The following is a 13,369-nucleotide window of genomic DNA, read 5'->3' on the forward strand; positions in this document are numbered from 1 at the left end:
CACTTATTCTTTGCGCAACCATGAAGGTTATGCGATTGGAGTTTATAAACAGTAAACTCATATTGAAGAACTTTATTTTGTTTTTTACTTTTTAACACTGGCGGAGGAGAAACCGGGGTGGCAAGGTGGGGAGGGAATGGTAAGCATGGGTTGGGGGTGGTTGTTGGCGATGGGGAAGGGTTGGGTTGTGGTGGTGGGGGGCTATTCGGGTTCTGGGGATTTATTTTAGACTTATTTCTTGTATCTCCTCAAACTTTGGTGAATCTCATTTTACCCTCTGAAAGTTAAAATGACCCACTTTGCCTCCTTAATTGATGTTTTACATCTTAATTTACCCCTCATCGTCAAGTCAGTCGAAAACTCTGTAAGAAATGCTAACGTGACAAGAATGGGACCCATAATTTTGTTGAATTGGATGCTACGTAGGTGCCAAGTATAAAAAAAAAAAAAAGAAAGAATAAAAAAAACTTAACTCAATTATTATTATTAATATTTATAAATAATAAATAAATAAACCCAATCCCCTCCTCCTACCCTGTTACGCATCTACCCAACCTCTCCATATCCCCAAAGGTGGCCCCATCATCCTTCCTCCTCCCTCTGCAACTAACCATCACCCCCAGCATCATCCATAAGCACCCAAACCCACCACAAGCCATGCCGCCATCAGCCTTCCTCCTTCTTTTGCAACCAACCACCACCCACCATCATCCATATCCACCTAAACCAACCACAAGCCATTCCCACCACAAAAAATAAAAATAAAAAATAAATAAAGAAAGAACAATGCACACATTTGTGGTGGGGATGGGTTTTTGGGTTGCAGGGGCAAAACGCTTGGTGATGAAGACGGTGGCATGGCCTTGGTCTTCAAGATTTGGATATGGTATTGTGGATAGGTTGAGTTTGCGACGGATCTAGGATGGCGGTTGGGTTGAATCCTCAGCGAATTTGAAGTTTTGGGTTGTCGGATCTGGAGAAAGAGCGAATGGTTGGCTTGGGGTTGGGGCGTTGGGATGGAGGCCCTTCCTCTCCCCTCTGCCTTGAAAGCCCAGCCTACCTTTTACACCATCATCATCAAAATCACAATCACGAAGGACAATCATGATCTAGGCAATATTTTAAGGCAATTCCCTATTACAAGGAGACCACATTTTATATATACTAGGTACGAAGGGATGGGGTGGGATGAGGGAGGAGATCTGTTACTTACGACGGTGAAAGGGTGGCGAGGTGTGGAGAAGACGGTGTTGCTGGTTTTTTTAATTTCCTGTTAATTTCTTCATTTTTTTTCCTTCTATTAATAATAATTCAATTAAGTTTTTGAAAAGAAAATCTTTCTTTTTATTTTTTTACACATGGCACCTACGTGGCATCCAGTTCAACAAAATTATGGGTCCCATTCTTGTCACGTCAGCATTTCTAACAGAGTTTTTGACTGACTTAACAGTGCAGTAAATTGAGATGAAACATCGGTTAAGAAGCAAAGTGCCATTTTAACTTTTAAAGGTAAAGTGAGATTTAACCAAAGTTTAGTACTGATAAATAAGTCTTTATTTTTTCCTTATTTTCTAATTTATTTTATTATTAAAATGTTTTAAAACTGTTTTAAAATTTTGAGAATTTTCAATAATTAAGGCTTAAAGTTACACTATAGTTGGGGCCATACAGACCACCTCGTGGTTTAGATAAAAAATAATAATAATAAAATACTCATGCCACGCCAGTAAGTTTACGATTTTATTGACCAAACTAACGAAATGAGGTAAGAGCATCCAAAATGATGCTCTCTATTTCTTAACTAAAATTTGGCTAAGAATATAAGAAAACTATTTTAGGAGCTCTCTAAAAAAATTTAACTCCAACCATACTCCCTAATTTGGAGAGTCATAAATGTTATAATCCTTTTTTGATTGGTCCATCTCTGTTAAAAAATAAAATAAAAAATAGTTAACATTAAATATAGGTTTGAAATACTCATTAAATAAAGCAGCATTAAATTATAGGGAGCCACTAGGAGTCATTTCTCTCTCCTTAGATTTAGGAGTTAAGTAGAGAACTCCCTATTTTAGGAGGTGAATAGAAAGTGTAGTTGGAGTTGCATTTTTATGATTTATCTCTAAAATTTGTACACAAGGGGCATATTGACTTAGCTTGAAGTATATGGGACAAAGTGAGATTTTCGTTGAAGCACATGAGCATATTAATAATTAAGCCTTTAATAAATTCCGAGCTTAAGGGAATTGTCAGAATATTTGGCTCATATGTGGCAACATAGTCCAACGGATAAAAAAATAAAAAAAATTGATAATGAATTGCCACACAAGAAAAAGAAAATAATAATTGGATTGGGGAGGTAAACCGGAGCGCTCTATTTCTTGGTTTCATATGAAACCAACTACGGCGGTGCCCGCTTCTTCTTCTTCTTCATTCCTCTTCTGGGAATTTATCTCTTAGAGGCTCTGCCTGAACCCTAAACCCTAAGACTTCCATCTCTCTTCCTCTTTGTCAATGCCTCTGAGTCGAAATTCCTTATCTTGCTTTCGGTCCTGTCGTGGGCGTGAGGTCTAATTGTAATTCTCTAATGGGTGTCAATGAAAACTGAGAAGGGTGGTAGGCCATACACGAAAAGAGATGTTCGAAGGAGTTGTTAATCAGGTCATTTCGGGTTTTCTCGGTCGCTACTTCAGAGATATTCAGAGACACCAGCTCAAGTTCACCCTATGGGAAGGTATAATTTTTACACAGAGACATAAACCCAATTTTTTTTATATTCAGTATTTAATTTTGGGTTTTATGATATTGGTTTCATGTCTGTTACTGAGAATTGATTGAATTATGCAGCTGTTCTATGATTTGCACACTTGAAAATACATGGGCCACACACACAAAACACAAAATGTTTGGCAAAAAATTGGTCATAATATAGCATAGGTAAGGAATCTTAATTAATTGATATGTGAATTGAATTTCATATGTTATCATGCAGGGGCACTGTTCTTGGAAAATCTAGAGCTAAGTCTTGAAGCCTTTGATTATCTCCAGTTGCCTTTTGCTCTAAAGCAAGGTATTTTTGACCTCCTCTTCTTACTATCGTCGTTCTTAAAAGTTCTTCCAAGTTGGACATCTGTAAATTTTTTTATTTGTTAATTTATATACGAATGAACCAGTGTTTTGGGGTGTATACATTCTGTACTGATGTAAGTAAACTTGTATCTTATTGACCCAGTAATTTGGGGTTTCATGTCCTTGGTTTAGTATTGTTCAGCAATGCTAATTGGCGATCTTTTGAACTTCAAATGGATTCAACACACTGAAAAATGTCACTTGTTCCTGCACATGTATTTTTTCGTGATTCCAATAATTATTTTTCTTCTAAGTTTAACTACATTGTGTCTTCGTTACACTTAGAAAATCAGATATGCACAGTCGAGATTTTTATTTTTATGAGAAGCCTATGTGTTTATTTTACATTATTTTTTGTAGAGTCAATGTTTGGGACCAATGACCATACATTTAAGGTTTGTACGGCTGCTAACATAATTCTTTAGGATCATTTGGTGGATTAATTCTGTGAGATTGAGATTACTGGGATAACTAATAGAATAATATTGAATTTGTGCTGAAACTATTAACAGGGTTTATTTGGCGCTGTAGTCTTATGTCTAATAACATGGCACAACAGTTCTATAAGTACATTAGGAATATTATTGAAAGCAGTAGGTGTAACTTTCTACCTATGGTTTTATTTAATTTTTTGTTTTATCTTTTGGGATGGATGGATATCTTATGTCTCATGCTGTACAAACCGGATGTGGTGTTCTCATACCTAGAATCCTGCATGATAACTTCTTAACTGGTGGATTAGGAGAAAGATAGTGTGATTTTCGTGGCATTATTGTCTATATGTGTTCACAGTTATTCTTGTTAACTAGATCTAATCATGGATTTCATTGATAGGGCGGGTTGGAAAGCTAAGCATCAAAATTCCTTGGAAAAAGCTTGGTTGGGACCCCATCGAAATTGTTTTAGAAAATGTCTTTCTTTCTGCATCCCAACGGGATGATCAGGAGGTAATTTTCACTCTCAGATATGTTTGCTTGAAAGAAAATGTACTTGGATTTGACAAGCAGAATTCATTGGTGTATGTAGTGAAATGAAAATAAATCATAAGACTTAACTGAAACTGTGAAAAATAGAAAGAAATCTGTTTTACGGATAATCTAAAGGTATCCAATATCATATAAATTTCAGAAAGGAGAAAAATTGGGAGAGTATCTGGAAATTTTTATTTATTAAAATCGTTGTTGTTAAGTTATTTTCTTTGGTGTAGTGGAGTTTGGATGAAGTTGAAAGACGAGAGCTGGCTGGAAAAAAGGCCAAACTTGCTGCAGCAGAGCTGGCAAAACTATCAAAACGTGTTTGTGGTAAGCTTCTGAAATACCATTTTCAATAATGTTAAATTTTTGAAAATGTAGTTGTTCTATGGTAATACTTCGATAATTATAAGGGCTGCAGTGACATTTTAAAAAGAGTTAAGTCAACTTATAATTTTAGGCAAACAAATCATCAAATGAGGTACCACTATATTATTGTTATTTTAACGTTTGAGTGAAGTCTGGTTGGGCTTTTGTTTCCTCTTGGTTATCATTTTTTTCATATACGAAGTAATTGTTCTGTTTACTACCAAAAAAGTTCATATTGTGTTAAAACAATTAGGTGATAAGCTATCACCGTATCTTGTCTGTACTCATGGAACGTGGCCTACAGTTCATGGGCAGCTCCTCACTGTCTAGGACAGATTGCAATGATCTCATTCTTGTCAAAATAGTTCTCTTAGTATTCATGGAAGTTCTAGATTTTTAAGGGGAGAGGTTCTTTACAAATTAAAGTTTGGCAACTACTTGAAACTATGTGTGCTTATATGTTTCTTTTTTGGGCAGAAAATCAGGCTGGGCTTATATCATATATTTCTGCAAAGGTGACATTACCTTCTGAACTTCAAATTTTGGTTGATTTTTGTGATGCATTTTGTTCTTTATTATTCCATCTCAATACTTTAAAAGAAAAAGAGTTAATTGTCTAATCTGGTACTCTTGAAGACATCTTACGATCAATATTTTTGGGATTTGTGATCATTACTGGATGGCACTGATGTTTATTCCTTTCCCCTCCTAGGCTCTTGACAGCATCCAAGTGTCAATCAAAGATTTTCATATCTTGTACCATGACAAGCTGAGTGACTCGGTAAATTTTCTCCGTGTTAGTCCTTGTTAATATATAAATATATATATATTTTTAAATTTGGTGTAGCTAGTTGTTCTGTATTCAATTCATGGTTTTTGTCGTAATATTTTTTGTTTATTATGTTTCCTATTAAATAGAAGTTATTTATTATACTAATAATTTTTTTTATTTGTAATTTAATATTATTATACAAGTTAAAAGAACTATTGAAAAACCTACTTTATATTGTTGTTTGCTAAAATGTGGATGTTATTTGGTATTTGAAGTTACTTTCTCGTCTTCACAACTTTTTTCTTAATTAACAATGCATAAATTTCCAGTCTTGCTTATTGTTTTCCAGGCGTATACTGTGTTCGGCTTAAAGTTGTCCAGCTTGAGGACAATGAAGCAAAATCCTTTTGGGTAATTCACAGTTTCTTCTGGTATACTGGTAGTTTCGACTGTTTTTCTTAAAGTTATTCTTTTTCGTGTTTACATTGGTCCAAACTCAGGAGAGTTTTCGAATAGGTGTATGGATTGTTCAAGTGTGTTTTTTTGTCTATATTTGGCCTACATTGTTTTCAACTGCAGTAATGTTAGCTAGAATCTGTTAACTTGTATGGACGAATGTTAGCATGCAACTGGTTTATACAATGCTTGGATTTTTTGTCAGTTAACAGTTTCGGGAAAATAAAAAAATCTGATTTGATTGTTTGTGAATCACCATATTTGTCTTCCTTGGTTTGATGCAACTGCTGAAACTGCAGAACTCTTAATAGAAAACGAAATACTGGAATAAGATGAAAAGTGTACAACAATTAGTAGGACGCAAACATCTCACAATCATGGGAAACTGTAATCACATAATTAAATATGAAACCATAGAATCAACTCCTGAAAAAATCCACTTAATACAGCAGTTCTCCCAGTAAAAAAGTATTGCACTAAGGGGAAGTTCTCTCAAATATTTGGATAGAGAAGCCATAGTGAGGCTAAGAACGTAATCATATCCCACATTAATTCCAGAAAAGAGCCAAAGCACATTGCCTCAGGGTAATCACTTTGTATTTAGCCCCTAACCCAAGAAGTTCCCAGAAGCAGCCCATAACAGCTTCTAGGGCGCACCCACGACAGACCAAACACATTGAGCACACCCCAGCCCCCGAACCCGGGATCTAACTAGTAAGCCTACAAAGCAGAAAATGTGGCCCCAGATCTGAAAAGTAACAAGACTTTTGTGTATTTCCGAACTAAGAATAAGGTCGACAATAGCAGTATTTGACCATGGAAACTTCGATTGATAGTGCGAAGTTGGTGTGCTTGTTGGCATAGGTGGTGGTAGTGAACTGTGAAGCTATGAGGTTGTGGTTTGGGTTATGGGGGTCATCACGGGCTATGGATGTGGGTTGGTTGTGACAGGCTATGGATGTGGGTTGGTTGTGACGCTAATGGTGTTGAATGGGTGAGACTAAGGGTGGGTTAGTGTTCTGGTTGAGTGACTTATATTGCTTATTTCTATGATGTTTGTACTTCTTTTTTTTGTTCCCTTGTTTCTTTAAATTATTTGTTTTATGTTTGTGGGTATACTACTTGCATACATTTGCTGCAGTGACTTACCTGCCACTGCCTTTGTCTTGATTTTGTTTCGTTTGTTCTCTTGTTGAGTACTCTTCTTTGCCCTTCATAAACAAAATATATGGCTGTGGATTGTGGACCTTTTATGTTCTTATGGCATGTGCCAAATGGCTTTTAATTTTATCAATCTCTAATGTCTCAGGTCATCAGGTGGACAAGGGGGCCAAGATAATAAATTTGTGGACATTACGGGTTTGGAATTTTATTGTGGCACATTTCATGGAGCAATGGAATTGATGACTATGAACAATGGTGGGGACTCTGAATTGTGGCACAATACAAGATCGGACAGAGAAAGATATGACTCTATATTGTCACCTTGTGATGTTTCCCTGTCACTTTCGGTAAGAAACTCAATTTTTTTTCTCTTGTTTCTTTTTGTTGTAGTTGTATATCATGAGCTCTCTCTCTCTCTCTCTCCCCCTTGTTTTTTTTTACAAAGGTTTGTTTATGATTTTTCACAGGATTTCAATTATTTTGCATCAACTTGTCTTTGGAATATGAGATTGCTCATTGAAGAGTCTCTTTGTTTTTTACCCCATCTGAAATGCATCTTTATCAACTACCAAATTTTTAAAACCTGATGTTGGGTTTCTTTTTAGGGACTTTCACTAAAACACCCAAAATGGGGGTTGAAATTATAAAAAAACCCAAGCACTATTTAAACATATAAACACACTCAAAACCCATTTATAAACACACCCAAAAAGTTGACTTTGGGGTTGATTTTGGGTGTGTTTCTATGTTTAAATAGTGCTTGGGTTTTTTTATAAATACATGTCTAGAATTGGGTTTATTTATAAATTTGTATTCTTTTTACTTGTCTTATTGTATGTAACTGCTAATCTGATGTGATACATTTCATTTATTTATGAAATTTTGTTTCCTATAAAAATAATAATATAGAATTACAGATGAAACTCCATGCCACTAATTGTTCTCAGTCCGTTGATAGTCTGACCTATACAATGTGTTTCTTAAGACAAGAACGAGAAAAGAATACAAAGAACACAACATCAAGCAAAAAAAAGCCACCATAAGAGAGGGAGGAACTTGCTCTGACACCATGTTAAGAAAAAGAAGAGAGAGGGAAACAACCGTATTATTAAATGGTTGCATCTTGCAAAGAATGATAACTAATGCATAAAATCCAAGCCCTTTAAATAAGGCAACCTTGAAACGCTAAAGATGCTAAAAATACAAAAATACTCTTGGCAATATAAATATTTTTTATTAGTAAGTTAAATATTGTCATGGTTAGTAAGTTATTTTTTATTGTATTGTCCAGGTATATGCATATATATATATATATGTGTGTGTGTGTCTTCATGGCAGAGAGTCCCTTCTAATTGTTCAAAATGAAGTTGTACTTTGTATAACAGATGTTAATAATTGTTGACTTTTTTCACTTGTATACGGAGGTTGAGTGATGTACTTCAATGCAGGTCAACAGATCAGGACAGCTTGATAACAATAATCCACAGTACTCTATCAACGCTGAGATAACTGGCTTGGTTGGTAAATTGTCTTTAAGGTGTCTGTAAATTAAGTTTAATTGGTGTACTATCTTCTCATATATTTTCATGATGAGCATGTCAGGTGATGTCTTTAAATGAGGTTCAGTTGCAACAGATTTTAATTCTGTGGGATTACCTATGCACATCTGAATTGAGAAATAAGTAAGTTTTTTTGTCCATACTTCTTTTAGCCTCTACATTTGTAACCACTGTGTTGGTAAACTAAAAATTTGTTCCACTTCTTTGTCAATAAGACTCTAGTATATAGAGGGGCTTCAAGAAGATGTTGCCTAGAGCCTTCTGGGAAATTTTCTTGTAAATCCAATTCAAATAAGTTGAGACATATACCAGGCAGTTCGCCTTTTCTTCCTTTCAGCATATTTTGGAAATGAAAGGTTCCACCAAGGTTAAGGTTTTTTCTTAGTTTATGCCCACATCAATGTATCTTATGTAAAAGATCAGGGGAGAGTGTGAATCATGTTTTCTTATCTTTCCCTTTTAGCTGGAAGTTATGGTGTTCTTTATTTAATGACATTAATTAAGGGCAACCTACTTCTGTCTTTATTTCAATATTTTTTCTTTTATCTTAGTTATCAATTTTGTAAAAGTTGGCGATATTCCAAAACAGGAGAATGTGCTTCGCGTAAGACTTTAATATTTTTCTGCATAGCTGGCTCACTGTCGTGATACTACTGTTATTTCTGTTGTTGTAAAGTTTATATTCAGCTGAGGCATTCCTGGTTGAAACTTGAAACTTGCAAAAATAAGTAACATCTGAAGCTCAAGTGGGTTTAAATTGATCTCTGGTGATTGAATTGTGAAGGTATTGGCGGTATCGTCCATGGTGTAGTCTGTTATCCAAAAAAATGAAGGGCTGGCAAATACTGTGGTGGCGTTATGCGCAAGAATCTATCCTATCAGATGTTCGTAAGAGATTAAGAAAATCCTCGTGGAGATACTTTGGACAGAGACTGTAAGTCTGTTTCTGTTTATACTTTACCCTCTGTCATACACATTGAGGCATAACAAGTAATTTTTTTTTTTAAATTTAAATGTTAACGTTGCAATATTTATTCCTGATTGCAGAAGTTCTTGCCGGAAGTATGTTAACCTATATAAAACTAAGCTGGATTTTCTTCGCCATTATCAGGTGATTGTTGTACTTGTTTACTGTCTTCGTCTGGGTGTTTAGTGTCATTTCTGCATGAAAATCCATATTATATATGGTTTGATAATATTGCACAGGGCTCTTAATGCACATGCAAATGTGTGGATGTATCTAGTTATTTCTGGTATGATTGTTTATCATAAATGTTTTCTAGTTACACTAAATAGTAAGAGCAGTGGATATAACATCATATTTGTTGAAAACACTTGTGTTCTCTAGTTCTGCTTTTGGCAGAAATATATTCAAAGCTCCTCTCTTTACCCCCACTATGGTGCGAGAAATAAAAATGGCCTTTGTTGAGGAATCCAGCTCAATCAAGCCAGAAGAACAATTACGTTAGAGGCCTTATAGTTGAATTTAACTTCAAGAGGGCCTTAGAGGTCAATGATAATTCGAATCTTTCTCAAAGAGAGAAATTTTATTCAATGCAGACAAGGCTTCGACTATAAACAAGTACATTCAAACTCTACTCACAACAGTTCCGAAATCAAATCCTAGATCAGCTCATAACAGCCACATTAACAGGCAGCATTTGGTTTCTTATAAAAAAAAGTATACTACATTAAAGATGAACTTATTGTAGGGCTGGTTGTGTAAAAGTGCTATTATTGTAGTTATATTATGATAGTTGAACTTGGATGGATAAAAATTCGTTCAACTTTATCTTTTTTGTCTCCCTCGATAATTTTTTTGCGACTTTTATTTTAGAAGTTAATGAAGAAATCTACGAGGATTTTATTGGAAGTCATATTTTATTGAATAGAAAGCGATATTAATATCCTGCACACTTTAAGTCTGGGACCATGTTGTACTGGATACGTATGATGTTACATTATAGGGCTGGCTGTGTAAAAGTGCTATCTTCTTTTTTAAGCATGAGGTATGAACATTCAATTTAAAGGTTGGTTTCAATCATGATATTATGTTTCTTGTTATCAGCCAATTGACGAAAGTACTCAATGGGAATTGGAGCAAATGGAGAAAGAATTAGACATAGATGATATTTTAAGTTACAGGTCTACTGCTGAATGTGAGCTGCAGGTATGAGTGGCATTCCTTTGTAGGTTTGGACACATGTCAGTGTATTATTTCCTATTCCATTATCATAAAATTTGTTTCTTAAAAAGAAATTTCATTATCTCTAGCCGTTTTTAGAATTAACTTATGAGAAGTTTTGCTTGTTAAATTTAGATATTTCTATCCACATTCAGGAATTTTTGTCGAACTCTTCAACTTCACACACAATTGAAAATGTTGCCAGTATTTCTGTGGAGAGGATACCTAATGATGAGCGTTCAGCGGGCAAATCCCGTGGATGGCTGAATTGGCTATCCCGTGGCATGCTTGGTGCTGGAGGAACAGATGATTCGGGTCAATTTTCTGGTGTTGTTTCTGATGAAGTTATTAAGGTATTTCTCATCCAATTAAGTAGCAGTAAAGTAGGTTGTTGCTAAATTTTAAATACTGTGTTTTATTACATGTGCAGGATATATATGAGGCCACAGAGTTCAATCCTCCGGTTTTATCTAATCAGGATGCTCAGACAGACAAGATCAGTATATGTGCACTGCAGTTCAGCATTCATCAGATTTCTGCAACGCTGAGAAACATGTATGATGCCTATTTTCAGTACTTAATCTGGCTAAAAAGAATACTAAGTTACTAATTGGTTAAGTATTTGGCTGCTGGAGTTTGGATTTGCATTATGCTTGAGCTTGGCATGAATGAAGAAAAGCTTGACAAAACTGAGGTGAAGCTGAGCAGAGTTGGATGTTATTTCTGCATGTCACTTTCACTTTTGACATCGTCTTCCTGTTGAAGATATCTTAGCGTCACATATAAATTAAATTGAAAACTTGTATCGTAATTGGTGAACAGAAAATAGTAGCTGAACTTTACTAAAAATGTTCTTACTAGTTTTGGAAGCATTCCCTTGCCAGACAAGAAAGTTGAACACTGGATGCTGGCAGATTGTTAATTTGATTCACTGATAAGATGACAGTTTGATGGCATAACATGCCTAATGGTAGTAGTGTTCATCTCATTGGAACCTAATCCCTGGATCCATGAATTACGCGATTCCAAAATATTGTTGAGATCGTAGTTCAGATGTATTTGAACAAAGAACTATCCCAGAAAGAAAGAAATGTTAGGGATAAAAGTTCAGGCAGATAGCAATTTGCTGTGATAGGGGGCGTTTTTCTATTTTTCTGTAAGAGGTCAAAGAATAGCTGCATTTGATGGCTCATACTATCCTAATTCGTAGACAAGCGGAAGCCATTGTGAAATGTTTGTTTTCTATGGTTTCAGTAATGTTACAAAATGTCTCTGTTGATTGTACAGTATCATTAGATAGAGTTAAATCTTCTTTTTGATGTTCTGTCGTAGTGGATTTCCAATCCATCATTTGTATATATTTATAAATTAATTATTTGATGTCTCTCTTCTGGAAGCTGTTATTGGCAGTCCAAAAACATACAATGCACTCATTCCTTGTAATAACACAAGGGAGAAATTGCAACTGCAAGAGTGCATGATGACTTTTTTGGAGTTTCAATAACAGTCCCCTTCCCTTCTATTTTTTTTCTTTATATGCCAACCAAAAGGTTATATTTTTATAATAGTTGCTTCATCTGTCTCTTTAAGTGATCTATTTTTATCTTTCACGAACAAAAGATGCATGCACTGGTGTTTTTTGTCTTTTTTTTTCCAGGTGTACTATTACCTTTATCATTTACTTATTTTAGGTACTATATGGTTTACTTTGTCAGGAAGTATGGCCAGGAAATTGCTGAGTTGATGTTGAATGGGGTGATTGTAGAGTGTAAGTTTTGGGAAGAATCTGCTACCATTGTCACCACTGTCAACTCAGGGCAGATGGTTTATCCTTGTAGCAAGAAAGTCATTCTGCATATGAGAAGGGTTTGTAATTGATTTTTTCGTTGTCCTTTAGTTGATGTTTCTTTTTTTTTTTCTTTTTTTTTTTGTGGGTAAAATTGCAGACATTTTTTAAAACAAAATTTATAAAAAGAAACAAAAGTTTTCTCTTCTGGGGAGTAAATGACTTTCATATTAGGTATTAAGTGTTTCTGTGAAACTCCAGTGGATAATCAAAGCTCATTCAACCTACCTTTCTGATGGTCTTACGTACTGGGGCAATATGCCTGAGCTAGACAGAGATGAAACTTTCTATGTCATTTATTATATAATTAATTTGTTACTTGTGGGTGTTTAGATACTGTTACTTGCACCACCATGATTCATGTATCTCAAGCCATGCTAATTTCCAAACCAGTTGACCGCATACTCAATGGACTCTCTTTCCAATAAGAAATGTTGCTTAAAATAACATCTTTATGGAATCGTTAATTTCTAGTAAGCAATCTTATAGAAGACAGTCCTGTGAATGATCATTTTCTTTTCAGCCTATTATTGAGAAGAAACTATTGGACAGTGTGCATCCTTCCTGTAAATTGCAAGTGGATGTGTCACCAAACCTTGAGGTTGAATTGTCCATTAAGGTACCATTACAATCTGTTGCGGTTAGATACTGAGTAGGTTATTTAAGGATCCTCTCTTGGATATCTAGATATGTTTTGGTGGTTATTATTTGTCTGGAAGTTGTTTACTGACTGTTGCATTATCCAACACCTGTACCTAGGGCATGCTTCAACCACTGGAAGTTACTATTGATGCAGAATTTTTCCTAAATGTGATTGATTTTTTTGGAGTTTTGAAGTCCTTTGAAGGTCAGCATGGAAGGGTAAGAATTGATATAAATTTGTTGCTACAAGTTTCTGTTTTATTATTGGTCTTTGCCTTG

At 35.1% G+C, this 13,369-nt stretch overlaps 1 protein-coding gene across 3 annotated transcripts in view; it reads left to right on the forward strand.

The window, feature by feature from the left end:
- The first annotated feature begins 2,343 nt into the window (after positions 1-2,343).
- Positions 2,344-13,369, forward strand: part of LOC103343171 (vacuolar protein sorting-associated protein, putative (DUF1162)) — a 29,442-nt gene continuing 18,416 nt past the window's right edge. For all 3 annotated transcript variants that reach the window (XM_089049781.1, XM_089049782.1, XM_089049783.1), the window contains exons 1-18: positions 2,344-2,731; positions 2,990-3,067; positions 3,961-4,073; positions 4,334-4,427; positions 4,944-4,981; positions 5,179-5,247; positions 5,588-5,649; positions 7,004-7,205; positions 8,307-8,375; positions 8,461-8,540; positions 9,202-9,351; positions 9,465-9,528; positions 10,486-10,587; positions 10,758-10,955; positions 11,033-11,157; positions 12,318-12,468; positions 12,972-13,067; positions 13,208-13,309. In XM_089049781.1, the coding sequence (XP_088905907.1) occupies positions 2,635-2,731; positions 2,990-3,067; positions 3,961-4,073; positions 4,334-4,427; positions 4,944-4,981; positions 5,179-5,247; positions 5,588-5,649; positions 7,004-7,205; positions 8,307-8,375; positions 8,461-8,540; positions 9,202-9,351; positions 9,465-9,528; positions 10,486-10,587; positions 10,758-10,955; positions 11,033-11,157; positions 12,318-12,468; positions 12,972-13,067; positions 13,208-13,309 (1,890 nt within the window). In that variant the 5' untranslated portion in view covers positions 2,344-2,634. The remainder of the gene's footprint in view (positions 2,732-2,989; positions 3,068-3,960; positions 4,074-4,333; positions 4,428-4,943; positions 4,982-5,178; positions 5,248-5,587; positions 5,650-7,003; positions 7,206-8,306; positions 8,376-8,460; positions 8,541-9,201; positions 9,352-9,464; positions 9,529-10,485; positions 10,588-10,757; positions 10,956-11,032; positions 11,158-12,317; positions 12,469-12,971; positions 13,068-13,207; positions 13,310-13,369) is intronic.

Source organism: Prunus mume, linkage group LG4 (genome assembly GCF_029339155.1).
Source record: "Prunus mume cultivar Tortuosa linkage group LG4, ASM2933915v1, whole genome shotgun sequence".
NCBI lineage: Eukaryota > Viridiplantae > Streptophyta > Magnoliopsida > Rosales > Rosaceae > Prunus > Prunus mume.